A 14,590-nucleotide genomic window follows, 5' to 3' on the forward strand; every position below is an offset into this window, starting at 1 on the left:
TTACTCAATAGATGTGCCTTCTCCATCCATAAAGGACATTTCTCTGTCATCAGCAGGTTCTATCTCTCCCACTTTCGTTCATCTCGCTATCTGTTGCTTTTGATGCCACAGATGATTCGGGTATTCCCTCTGTCTTCTAATCTTGCGCATCAACCCAGTCTCTGATACAGCTCATGCTTGCTTTTCCTCATATGTTTCCTATTGCTTTTATCAGCTTTCTTGGAGAGGTTCTCACTCTGATCGTTACCTACTGTCTATTGGAGTACCCCAGAGTTCTGCTCTGGGTCTGATCCTGTTTTCCGCTGATACTTTTTTCTGCATGAGATTGTGTTCTTCTCCTCTCAGCACTGGCTCCTCATTTCTCATGGCTTGAATTTTCCTTACCGTCCTTGTTTTTGCTTACAGATATCAAAGCTTACAGTTATCTTATTTTGACCTGCTATTGACCATTGCAATTTTGACCTACTCACTAGGAGTCATCTCCTAAATTACAGCGAATACACTTAGCATAATGCTAAATTCCCCCTTCTTTCTAACGATTCTGCTGTTGATACTTCAGTTTATGTCGTCAGTCTGTTTTTATTCACGTAAATGACAATACTGCTGTTGTTGCTGCTGGTTTTTGGTAATAGCACTGCTACTGCTACTGCTAGTAGTGTTAGTAGTAATAACACTGTAAAGTGGTAAATAATAAGTACTAAAGCTGGGATCATATATGTACATTTTCCCTTCGCAATGCAGCATTTCCATCCTTCAGATTGTTTAAATGTTCCCATCATCTGATGAATGAGGGCAGCCCCGCCTCAGCTGGCTGCTCACGGGAAGCCTCCCCTCCGTAGCATGTGGAGGACAGACAGGGATGGATACGCTTTCAGACTGCGGAGTCCTGGGCCTTGTCCTGACTGCATGCGAACTGACAGGCATGAGAGCCCTGTCATGTTTCTTCTTTTTTATCACTCCCTGCCAAAAGCGGTGGAGAGGTGGAGGAGAGATTTTCGCGTTCCCGCGTCCGCTGGCAGGGGTGAGCGCAAATCCCAGGCTCCGCGCGCTCTCTCTCTCTCTCTCACACACACTCTCTCTCTCTGTCTCCATCCTGGTGGATGTGTGCAACCCGGTTCAGCAGCAACACGTCCTCCACGGCTGTTCCTGGGCTCCTTGGTCGAGCAGATAACAAACAGCACATCAATGTCATTCCGTCATGCCTTCAGACGGACGTGTTAAAAACACACCTACGTACACACACACGCACGCACACACACACACACACACACACACACACACACACACACACACACACACACACACTCTTTATTTGTTTGGTATCCTCTGAATGTGCCATCCTTCCGACACATTTATTTCCGAGAGCTTTTGAGACGGAGCTGTATAAACATTGCCCCAGTATTGGAGGTGTCATTGTGTTGCTTTTAATGAACCTTGTATAAAGAACGCATTCAGCTGAAGAGAATTTCAATACAAAGCTCAAACAGAGTAAACCATGGGGGCATTCGAAAATGACAGTGCCACAGAATGAATGTCAGTGAGGCCTCAGCTGAATTATTTTATTCTCCAGGTACTGCTATGAACGTTCTTTTTTTATGTAACTCCAAATGAGATGTTTTTATTGTTATTACATTTTTTCCAACAAATTGCACACATTGTAGATGAGAACTTGCTGCGGATCAGTAGTCAGTTGTAACCTTGTCAACGTTGCACAGCTTCATTTTATTATTTTTTCCCAAATATGTAACATGTTTCGTAGCCCGTGTTTTCAAGTTTTATTTTAATTTTCATCAATCAAATCTGACATAATCGAATCATAAGAATGAGAGACTATCTTAGATACATGTGGAGCAAAGGGAATTAAACAGTGAAACATAAACTGTCAGAGGAGGCAAAACTTTGTCTTTTCTTTGTTTTTTTGAAGACCCAACTATCGTAAAAATGTATTATTTCTGTTTCACATGCTGGACAGAAAGGATGGACCGTTTGATTAACCGTTGCACTCACTGTCACAGTATTTGCCAGTAATCATGACCTCTTTGGTCACCTGATGCAAGAAGTCAACCGCACGATTTTTGTGAAGCCAGTGTAAACTCATGCTGGCCATCTAGCAAAATGGTTGTATAGATGCATTCTCGGCTACTTGTCACACCTTTTACTTGAGTGAAGTGGGGGTCAGGACCGATGAAAAGCTGCCTGACGTACGTAGTTCAATGTCAAAGGATTTTGGATGACAATGGACAGTAAGCTGTAGTAAAGCAGAAGTAAAATCGAGTCTGTGTTACTGAATCTGAGCCAAACACTTAGCAGAAACCTTGTGAACATGTATGGAGCTGACATTACGAACAACATGTTAACTTCTCATTAGCCCACGGGCTAAAAATAGGCGGCTACAATTGGAAACCGAAACATAAAAAATCTCAACAAACAAAAACAATCTCAGTATCTGAAAAAAAAAACTAGTACTATTAATTTGTGTATTTGTCAGATCTATCTTAGCTCCGGACGGGTCATCTTCATTTGTTACACATAGCCAATTGAGCCATTTATGCTGTGGGAGGATATGTGAGTGGTATACAGTGAAGCAAAGCATGGGGTAAAAAATTGATTTTTTGTTATTTTTACTACAAATATGGTACACCATGCAGAAAAGTGTTCTATATTTTACATTTATGAATGAAGTTAATAAAATTATGTGCTTCAACTAAGCAGTTCTCTGGTTTCTGATTGCATTCATTTGCTGTGGTGGCAACTCAACAGTGTTTATACTCTTGGCCAATTAGAGGCTTTTATGGTGACTGAACAATGTGTACAGTTCACTCTAAATACATTGTTGTGTACAAAAGAGGCAGAGGAAAAACGCTCAGTATATTTCCTCATCTTGTGGAATACAGTTGGAGACACTTCAAGTGTCATGCATTGAGCGTGAGTCTCACGCATTGGTATCATGTCTCACACTCAAACGTAAAAATCTCACACATTCAAAGCTGGAATTTTTTTCCTTCCCAATGTATGCTTATCTTGTTGAAAAGTGTCACTTTCAATGTAAAGATGGTATTTGATACATAAATGCAACGTATATATACTCAAGAGAATTCCATCTGTTTTAAGAGACAGTATCCCAGTGCAGAACTACCTTCACCATCCAGCCCCTTGACTGCAGTTGATTTTTAAGTGAGCACCTTCCCCCAAAAGCTTTGAGACTACCTCATTCTCACCTAACATTTTACCTGCAACTGATGTCGTATTCTGCACATTTATTTTTCCCTGTCTGTAGTAGAGGGGATCATGCCAAAAGGGGTTAATCTTCAACAGCATTCAGCTATTCAGAGTTAACCTCTATGCTTTCCATAACTGTAAATACCTTTATTGTTTCCTTTGGTGCCACTATGGGAAGTCTATGGTAAAGATAAGAGACTGAGTCAAGAAAACAGCGAATGCACACATTGATGTTGGAGGCTTATTAAAATCCGAAAAGGAGATAAGTATGTCTACATCATGAATACATTTTTTTTTCTCTCCCCAAACTTTTGCAACAGAGATTTTTTTAGCACTATTACCATACCTCTCGCCGACATTACTTCCTGTCAAAGGCGTTGCATTGAACCGTGTTACAAAGCAAGAGCTCCAAACACAGTCTCCACCCTCCAGCCCCAGTCTGAGGCAGAATGTTGTCCCCCCAAACTCGGTATTCTAACCCACTGCATCCGCAGCTGACAGCTGACAGAGGGAAATACTTATTCAAAACACAGCCTAAATATATCTCCTCTTCATTTGCCATATCCAGAAAATCTGCTTTATGCTTAAAGTACATATTTCGCCGGAAGATAAAAAAAAACAGTGACATGTTATGTAGCTATACGGTTTCTCATATCTCACACACCTACCTCTTTGTGTATTGCTAGTGGTTGTTTGGTATTGACTAATTGATAAAACTTTTGTCATTCCCCTCAGTATATTTCCGGTTCCAGCTCAGCAGAGGAGTGGGATAAATATGCATGAGCCTCTGCTTGCTAATATATCTCTAACACAATCATATTCTGATCTTGGAATATTGGATTTTAAGATAAACATTAGCTGCACGCAAGGCCATATGTTTCAGAGGCAAACATTATTCTAGATTAAGAATCCATCAATTATGACCTCTCTATTGAGTAAAAATGTAAAATACTGTAACACGCTCGGGAGCAACAATTTGATTTGCAAGCTATTTACATCTGCTACAATGTAACCCTTTATTTAATCTAAATTCGGACCCCCCAAAAATGTGAGACCTCCAATTACCAATGACATTGAGTGTCTAAGTATCTCTAGATGACATAGTTGTTAGATGTATTATGAAAAAATGTGAAATATGACATATCCATTGTGCTATTAGAAATGTCACAAGAGACTCCGCTATGAAGCATGTTCAGAATTTTAAACAGCAGCATAGTGCAAGAAGGCAACCGCTCTAAATGCACAAAGTTTATGGCTGTTCACCTTTCAACATTAAACCACATGTAGAATTACTTTTTGTTGTGTTATGTCAGTCTACTGGCAGTGTGAAGGAATTCAGTTGAACAGTGATTATGCAGTTGCACATGTTCATATTTAGATGCAGTTACGTTAATTTGCTTCGCAGATCATTAATCTATATTCGAATCTCTGTGATGGTGAAAAAAAATGGTTGTGCTTGTTGGTTTTTACCAGCCTGTGGTTTTTTAGCACCATGGCCTGCTTTGGTGCAGCTTTGATAAACCGTTTGCTCGTTTGATAAAGCAAACCGTGTGGTCACACCTGAAGGCCATGTGATATCCATGTGTGTCGTAGCTGTGTCCCGGCTATTGCTTTCCTGGTCCAACCCCCCCCCCCCCCCTTCCCCAGCATAACCCTGATAAAAGGTTGACTGATTTCCCCCCTGTAACAGAGACTAACAAGTTCAGCACGCCTCTCCGTGCCCACAGCAATTAGACGGTATATTCTGCGAATATCGCTGACACTGGCAGCCCCGCTCACACTCGCGTGCGCATGCACACACCCACGTGTGCGTTCAGTGGACGAAACACGAGTGAAATTATATTGATTTCATTTGCATCATCCCCCCCTTGACAAGAAATATATGAGAATATTTTTTTTTTTTGTTAGTGCCATTAATCTGGCATCTGCCATGCACGTTCCATAAATCATCTTACCTCTGCAAAACAACGAGACAGTATTGATCAGTGCGGCACTTTGGCTGGGGAGGAGAGTCTCTAATTACTTTGGCTGACTTTGGATTTTCACGCTGTCTGGGGGAGAGAGAGAGAGAGAGAGAGGGAGAGAGACATCCATGCCGTAGCGCTGCTCAGCCTTCATTTAGAATTAGAGCAGCTGTCTCCTGAGAGATGCTGTTTTCTCTGGGCGAGGGCAGAATGCAGGTTGTTAAAATTGAAGGCAAGGCCCCGGCTCCGCTCCAAGGCACTGCTCCGAACCTCCTCCAGGGCTCCCCTCTGGAGCCCGATAAACCCCCTCCATTTGCCTAGCCTGAGGAGTTCTGACCTTCAATTAAAAGAAATTTGTGTTGTCTTTTGTCCAAGAGCCAGGAAATAATGAACTAATTAAGATGAGGAAAGGCGTATTTAGGCCTTGCAGTCATGGGAACCCATAGTTTTACTAGCAGCCAATAACTCTGAACGCTACACATAAATACTCTTAAACTGTCGTAGACCAGCCCGCTGATGCATTAAGTGTAAATACATTTACATGGCCCAGCCTGCGGTGGCCAGGGACCCAAGCTAATCTACAGCTTCTGAGAAGCCTGAACGCTAGGCAAACGGAGCAGCGCTTTGATGTGGCATTAGCGGAGCAGATAGAAATATCTTTTTGAATGGTATTCCACACAAGACCACCCCCAAAAAATTACTGTGCCCATTATGCAAATGTACAAATATATCTGAGGACACTTGGGAACTATTATTAGAATATTGTATAGATGCTGTAAAAGAATACTGTGAAACACATGGTAACCCTTTACAAAAACATTATGTTATAGCCATTATGTAGATTAAAGGAAACAACTTCTTGTTACACAGTGACTAGGGTAGAATGTATATTGCTTCCTTGAGTGTGTGTCTGTCATAACAGACAATACACAATATTTAATTGTATTTACACAGAATTTCTGAATGGAATGACTGTGAATTCAACATCTATTTCCCACAAAATAAGGTTTAACAAAAGTAGCATTTATATATTCAGTACATACCACTTCTACACTCACTCGATGGCATGGTCTAACATACAGTACATTAGCCTTGTAAAAACAGTTTCACTGGATTATGCTAATATATTCCTTTGTGTGAAAGGACTAATAGCTGTTCTAAAAGTGATTTACAGTGACCTGTCCACCCTTTTCTGACTGCTGTGTTCTGCACTTCTTTTAATGCCCCAGTAAACAGCACGGACACCAATAAATGCTTTCTCTTTTGTTGCGATTGAAAATATTTTACCGTGCTGTTTTTCCCATGTGTGAAATGTCTTGTCATAACCAAGGCTGAATTTATGAGAAACTGGAATGGGTTGAGTTTCATTCCTGCGCAATACTGTCATTCTCAAAGTTTTGTTTTAGAGGAACAGAGATTCATTATTCATTCCCAAAGGGGGATTTTGCTATCACCAGTAGGCTTACCACCAAGCAACAGACATACAAACAAATACAAGCTACCTACAACTGTAATTACAGCAGACTGAAATTGATAATAAATAACTTCCCTTTCCTCTTTCAAAATCACCCCTATAACGTACTGAATTGGTGTAAACACTAATTGATGTCATTCAATCAATAACGTTGGACACTGTAGCCATTCTGTCATTTAAAACCCTTGAAATAACTGTGGTTTTTTTCTGTCTGTGTTCATTTGTGTTTGTGATTTAGGCTCTACTGGACACACAGAATCTACTCCGATCTCAAATCACAAATTTCACATTCAACCTTGGATTTTCTGGAAAGTTCTACCACACCGGTGAGATCCCGCTGGGTGCTGTCTGTTTCCTACACTGAAAATAGGCATTTGTTTTTGTTTTTTTCCCACAGAATGCACCTTCATTGCAAGTTCTCATTATTCAGGTAATGGCAGCGATGACTACAGGTTCCTGGTGGTATTAAGTTCTGATAAAGCCCCCCCCAAATCATTATACAGTACTGCACTATGACTGACAGGAAAAGTGAAGGACAAAAAAGACTGCAGCACTGGAAGAGATGGCATTATTGTAGTATTTGTTGTGTAACAGGGGAATGTCAGGTTATTTGAGGCTGAGAAGAGTATGATGGGGAATATAAAACAGGTATCAATTACCCCTGGATTCTGGAAGCTAATTGAGTTTTCCTTGTAATGTTCATAACCCTTTTGCTCATGCTGGCTTATAGACAATTACTGATAATTCACTTTAAAAGGGGAAGGATATAATTATGAACACACCAGTGCACAGTAAAAAAAAAAGTGTTTGCCTGATAACATTATACTTACATTATACTGTATGAACAACGGTGGGTAAACATTTGGAATTTCTTATGTAAGACTGGATGTTATATTTAAATCTTAACTGTTTAATTAGGGATTAAAGGTCACTTGATATATGCATATCCTGTTGACTACAGTTTATGAAGAGGGATGGATAATGAATTATTTACAAATGCAAGACAGCAAATTAAAGTAGTATGTTGGGTTGAGTACATTACTCAACAAAAATTCTGTTGCCTTTGCCAGAGGTGCTGATGGGAGATGAAGTCCAGAGCTTGAGAAAGCAACTTCTGATCATTTGTCTCTGGGCTTCCCTTCACACCGGGTGTGCTATGAATGTTATTGAATGATTTGTCCATTGAGCTCACTGATGGCAAGTGCTGCTACTGTTATATTTGTCTTATTGCCATGACAACAGCTTTTGAGCACTGCGAGGATCAAAGCTGTGTCGCTCTACATGTGAACAGAGCAGATGCATTATTTTTTTCTTTTTAAAGGCATTTAACCAGAAACTGCAAGCATACATTTCAACTCAGTTTTTGAACCTGCATCACAAAGGACTTCACACTGACTGGACATATTAGGGTGCCAAATGTCAAACTATCCATTTGCAAGCAATTACTTACACATGATAGAGCAGGACTGTTGAATAGTTTTCCAATATGTGCTAGAGGTAGAACATTCCTTGCTATTTTTAAGGGCAACGTAATATGGAACTGACATGGTCTAGACAGTGGAGAATAAGTTATTGCTGCCATAGCTCTCCCCAAACAAGAGAATTTTACGTATGTTATGATTGCCTTGCTGTTATTACCTTTATTCATACAGTTTTATTTTTTATCAGTAATCATGTAACATTGTTTTTCTTGTCTTTTTTGTATTTTGCATCATGCTCTGTGTATTTCCAGATCAGCCATTTTGCTTGTGCCATGTGTAAGACTGCCGTTTGGTCAAATATGTATGCAAAGGAAATGTTGTGAATAAGTAAACGAGTAAGTAACCAATGTCGATCTGTCCTTCCTCAGGCACTGAGGAGGAGGATGCAGGAGACGACCTCCTGCTGAAATACGTAGACGAGTTCTGGTGGTTCCCGCACATGTGGAGCCACATGCAGCCTCACCTCTTCCACAACGAGTCCTCCCTGTTGGAGCAGATGATTCTCAACAAAGAGTTTGCCCTGGTGAGCGAGAGAGAGAGCGCCACCTGCAGCTTGGGTGGTGAAAGTGAGCAGAGTTGATCTTGCTAATCAAACCTTGTCGGAGGAGATTACCAGGGGACAGAGTTTCCTCGTTCTACGTGAGAGGTTCACTTTCATTGATAAAGACTGTTATCAGGCATGATGTCCTTTGGAAGTTGGTTAGTGGAAGTTTGTTTGAAAGTTGCCTTTTTCATCCTCTGTTGACCCCCTGTTATTTGCACAGATAATGTAAACATATATGTGAAACTAAGTGGTGTGTAAATCACACCTGATTTGCAGTGAATTGCAGTCATTGAATAGGTGTCCATAATAATAAATAATAGCAATATGGCATTACGTACTCATGCTTAGAGCCTCTGCCCTTTCCTTGTTCTAATTTCATTCGTGAGATTTTCATCGTAAGTATTTGCACTCCATACCTCGGGATCAGTATGGCTGTGTCGGTCTCTCTGTGCCATATCTTAGGGCATTACGCACCAAACCCACCCAGGGAGCGTGCGCGCTCGAGAGATGAGATACACATCCGTTCTCATCATTCCCGAATCGGCCGGCCATCGCTTACGCTGAGACGAGTGCAAATTGAAGCCAAGCGGAAGGCACCGCGGCACACTCCAGAGGATTTAACGATACTCCGCAAGGTCACGCAGGACCGGGATGCTAACATCTCTGCAGCGCGTCAGACGGCCTGCCGCGGCCGTCAGTGTTAAGATAAGAACGCGGCGAGATAACGTCCGCCGTAACAGCCAGTCATACGTTTTAGATACTATTTACATGTATTATGTGAGGGGAAAAAACAAAGCAGTGGGTGCATCGGAATTGCTGGCCGAGCTGACATCAGATGTAGGCCGCTGCCACTTGTACTGTTACGAAATGAGCTAATCAGTGCCTGCTGAGGGGCGGACAGAAAAGCCGCCACGCACATAATAAAAGGCTGTTATTAAACCATAACAATCGGCCATGTGCGCCCAGTACCTGACCTACATTTCGTAATTACTATCATAACGATATGACTGCTTGATCCTTTGAAGTGTCACACCTTGTCACAGGCATTGACTAAGAGCTAGCCGGCATGACCGGGTGAGAGCAGATTTATCCGCGCTGATTAAACTCTTGCTTGTCGAGGGGTTAATGGGTCCCAGCCGCGGAGCTGGACATCTTGTGGTTGGTCATCCATGTAAACACTTGTCTCTGATGTCATCCGGCCTCAATGAGCCTGTAGACTAGCATCATTATTGTGCCAGAAGTCTTTCAGATTAACACGGAGTCCTGTTGTAGAACACAGTGCTGCATATGTATTTATTTATTTACTTACATAACTATTTAATTTTTTTGCGGACAATCGAGGAAAATAATTCACTAAATAACCTCCCATTGCTTTATAGCTGGGCTTGTCATTGTCACAATGCAAGTTGTTCCTGGGTTTGCTATGTGTACCTGTGTCTATGGCTTTTCTTATACGCAAATACTGCTGATAAAGGGCATATTCAGCAACAATAGGCCTAATTAAAAGAGTCGGCACTGCTCGGCAGGGGTCAGGTGCAGCCCTGTGTACCAGGACGTCCTTAAAGCACTCCAGATGTGGGTTTCATGCAGTCGCTTAATTATTCATTTATTTGGAAAGGCCTTAAAAAGGTTATCCTGAATATTTCATGGTCGAAAAAATCGCTCAGATTTTTTTTTTCACCCTCTTGCGTATAGCAATCCCATCTCCAGGAAGACGAGAATGTGACCCGTCTGGCAGATTGTTTGCCGTCCGGTAAAGGGGGCGGATGGCGATAATGTGCTCTGGACATGATGATGGCATGGCGCGGGCTAATTGAGTCCGAGCGGGAGCGGCCTCGTTCCTTATCGAGGTGCCGGTTGTTAGGAGGGCATCCCTGGAGATTAGCCTTCAGCCCGGCGTGCGATGGAGTCGCATTAACTCTCTGAGTGTCTCTCCTGCTCAAGGTCAAGCTAATGGCGATGCGCTATTCACAAACTCACCTATTTGTTTCGCTTTTCAGTGAGTGTGTGTGCATGTGTGCTTGTGTATGTATGTGTATGTATATATAATGTGTATATAATGTGTATATAATGTATATATAATGTATACATACATTATACATATATATATATATATACATATACATACATAGACATAGAAAGAGAGATTTCTGGATAGAGGAAATAAGGAGGAAGTGTCTAGTTAGATGGTTCACTTCTTGGCACAGACTGCCCTCACAAAACCAACAAGTGGCCAATGTGGGATGACTGATGCCATGAAATAGATGAAAGGTCTCTGTCAGGTTCGTGTACTCCATACCCCATCAAACTAGGGTCAGACGCAGTCATCAGCAGAGAAGAAGAGTCTGCGACGTTGTATTGTCTTGGCATTTCATCATTCTGAGAAAACGAATTCCTCACGGACACTGTGTCCTCTGTGTGCATTATAAAGACATTACTGGTAATAATACTTGAAATGGTCTGTCAGAAGATGACTGTTTAATCATGTTTACAGATGTGTTTTTTCAGATCCCAATGTCAAATGTGATTTTGTCAAATATTTCTAAATTCTGTATGTGTTAACTGTGTCTTTCGCAGGAGCACGGTATCCCGACAGACATGGGCTACGCGGTGGCCCCCCATCACTCGGGCGTGTACCCTGTTCACATACAGCTGTACGAGGCTTGGAAGAGAGCTTGGGGCATCCGCGTGACCAGCACCGAGGAATACCCACACCTCAAACCAGCGCGCTACAGGAAGGGCTTCATACACAATAACATTATGGTGAGCCTCGTACTCCCTGACTGCAGAAACCGTTGGAATTATGGGTATTATTCAAATGCAACCATGGTCTCAAGCATTCTCATGCAGTCCACAAGGCCTCCTGTGAAAATGAGTAGAGCAGCCCACTCACAGTCCAGCCCATACCGTACTAGATGAGGCCAGTTACTGCGATGCAGTGTATTCTCTGTTGGTGCCAGGCCCCACCCACTCCCTCTTTTTGGACGGGACCGTCCCGCTCAGGTGCAAACGGCACCGTTGGCAGCAGTCTTGCCTTCCAGCGAGAAGACGAGCCTGCACGTCTGATCGTTGTCAAAGGCAACGCGCATTTTTCTCTGCACATTACTAATGGGGGCTGCCAGCATCTGAACCAATTTTCCCAAGGCCTAGACAACCATAAAACTGAAACAAATGTATCACCGCTGTCTGCGGATCTGACAGAGAGCAGCTTTTGGTCAATAATATGGGTTGTTTTACTGGGTTTATTTCTGTTACCTGGCATTGCTGATGCAGTACATTTACAATGCTTGAGGTGATAGGGGATTGATGTTTTGATTTACTTCACCCCACATTGATGCGTAATGATGACAGCTATTGGATATAAATATTGCACCTTGCACAGCGAGAGAACAAATGCATCATTAAGGGGACGGCGATGTAGCCTTCTAGAAAGAGCGAGAATAATTCAAAGATCAAAGTGAGTCAGTGGTTCCTGTCCAAGACTGGTAATGGTTTTCTTTTCATTTTCAAGAGCAAGTCCTTATTACAATCTCGAAGGCTTTCACAATTTATTGCAGTAATGGCAATAAGATAACAAATTTTGAAAAAAAAAAAATCCATTCATTTTCAGCGCTGCTGAAAGCCCAGACAAAAGGAGAACAAAGAGTGAAATTGCAATTATTAATGTATTGAAATGGCTGTGGCTCAGGGTTTGATGTCCCCCTCCCCTGCCCGTGTGTACCAGAGTGCAACACGAGAACATCACTAAAAGGCAGTTTCCAATATCTCCTTTCAGTGCCCCTACATGCGACACTCATGAAATATTCAGCCGCGTCTGTTGCTCGGCTGTATGATAAAATCATGTGGTTTGCAGCGCATCCAGCACTCCAAATCAATGTTCAATGGCCGAGTGTATTAATGCATGCGCACTATATGAATGTCTCTATGTAGCCGCACAAACAGAAATCATGAAATACATTACAAAAGGGGCGCCGTGGCCACAAGCTCAAAATCAATTTTCTGTTAAATTGTTTTTTACCAAGCCGTGCGCGAGCACTGTATTGAGTTGTAATGGGGGCGGAGGATCGGAATTCCAATTATTACATAGGAGGGTCCTTGAATTAAACTTTTACTCTTCTATAAATCATCTTACTCTCACAGCCTGTGCAGAAGAGAAATATCAAGGTTGGCTCTTTCCTTCTTAAATCTGAAGGTGATTTGTGTTTCAATATTATTTATCTGTAGCAGTCTTTCTCACAGCAACCAGTCATAACCCTCCTACATACACACACACACACACACACACACACACACACTCTTCTTCCCCATAGTAAAAGACTACGAGCAGCCTCCAATGATGCATTCCCACTTTCAAAAAATGCAAACCAAGCATATCAAAGCAATAAAATATTCCATCCGTTCTAAAAGAAAGAAAAAAACCTCAAATGAAATAAAAAATGTCAGATGCCTGCGTGATAAATTTTTTGCTTTCCTGACAGTACTTTCTCAGCCCCAGGGCTAAAGGCACAGTAAGAATCCTCATCATAAGGGGTCATCCTCCTCTGAACAGAACTTACCATGACAGCAGGACCAATCAACACCTGTAACTAACTCTGTGTTACAGGAGTGTCCAATTAGCTGTGATCAGCTCAGACAGCAGTAATCGGAAGCACTGGCACTGTATTGCTTCCTTGCGCTAATAGGTATTAAGATCATCTTGGGAGATATAGTTTGTTTGTGTGTGTGTGTGTGTGTGTGTGTGTGCGTGTGCTTGTGTGTGTGTGTGTTAGCATGCATGTATGTAATTCAATTAGACGGTCACCTAGGTTAGTGGCGGGCTAGCTGAAGTAACAGTGTAGACACGTCACGGACTGGTTGAAAGTTTTTCTTTTGTATTTGATCAACAGACTTCAGCTCACATGAGTGCATTCTGGGATGCATGATGCATGACATTTTACTAAGAAATTGCATTACAGTACACAACAAAATGAATATCAGACATTTCAAAACCAGTAAGAGGGCAGAAGTCAGGGCTTGTTTAGTAAAAACATTCTAGCTATCTTAGAAAAATGCACTTATTTAACATGCTTTTATCACTGGATCAAAAATATATTCATGGTATATGGAAAACAGCTGGCCACAAATCAGCTCTTATTTTAATTAGATTAGGTATGAAATTACTGGGCATCATCATTGTTCAACTTATTTTTAACAGATGGATCAGTTTTTGATAAAACCTTGTACTCCGGCAAATTCCACAGTAAATAAAGACTGAATGATAGGGAAAAAATTGTGTTTCATAAAGGTGTGATCTAATACCATTAACCTTGAGTTCAGCAAACCGCAGTGTAGACCATTCAGCAGTTACACACGGGATCCTTCTGGAAGTAGCTGGCTGAGAAAGTTGCCTGATGGTCAAAAGCGGTGCCAGTGCCAGTGTCGTTTTGCATATCATGAGCCAAAAAGAAAATATAAACCTCAATTCACATTTTGATTTCAACGGGGGAGTCAAAGTATCCGCCAAAACGCTTTGATAAATCTCTGGCATGGGTTTGGTGTGAAGGATTTAGTGCATTTTGTACGAAATTGAATTTTAGGCCATAGAGGAGATTAAAATATTAAATCAATGCCACATGAAGTTTTTGTACCATTTATAAATCATGAAGCTTGAGTCAGCCATGTAAAGTCAGTACTGTCTTGTGGCCCCGGCTCAACGGCAATTGAATATTAACAACGTCAGCAAAAAATGTGCTGTGGGACTCTGGCAGCGAACAATGGACCAATGAAAGTTTAAGGTGGTGCTGCAACAGCGGGAGGACCAGGGGGATGCTGTATCTGGAGACACAGACAGTAAATGATGTAGGCAGTGTCCCTCTACGCGATGTTTCATGTGACAGACAGGGGAATCTGTCACAGTGTAGCGGTGCCA

The 14,590-nt window shown here is 41.8% G+C and overlaps 1 protein-coding gene across 1 annotated transcript in view; it reads left to right on the forward strand.

Annotated features, from left to right (window-relative positions):
- Positions 1-14,590, forward strand: part of ndst3 (N-deacetylase/N-sulfotransferase (heparan glucosaminyl) 3) — a 70,888-nt gene that overhangs the window by 21,578 nt on the left and 34,720 nt on the right. Inside the window, exons 3-5 of the mRNA XM_036516775.1 lie at positions 6,896-6,983; positions 8,507-8,661; positions 11,260-11,445. Coding sequence (XP_036372668.1) covers positions 6,896-6,983; positions 8,507-8,661; positions 11,260-11,445 — 429 coding nt within the window. The remainder of the gene's footprint in view (positions 1-6,895; positions 6,984-8,506; positions 8,662-11,259; positions 11,446-14,590) is intronic.

The sequence above is a fragment of the Megalops cyprinoides genome, chromosome 22 (assembly GCF_013368585.1).
Source record: "Megalops cyprinoides isolate fMegCyp1 chromosome 22, fMegCyp1.pri, whole genome shotgun sequence".
NCBI classification, from domain to species: domain Eukaryota; kingdom Metazoa; phylum Chordata; class Actinopteri; order Elopiformes; family Megalopidae; genus Megalops; species Megalops cyprinoides.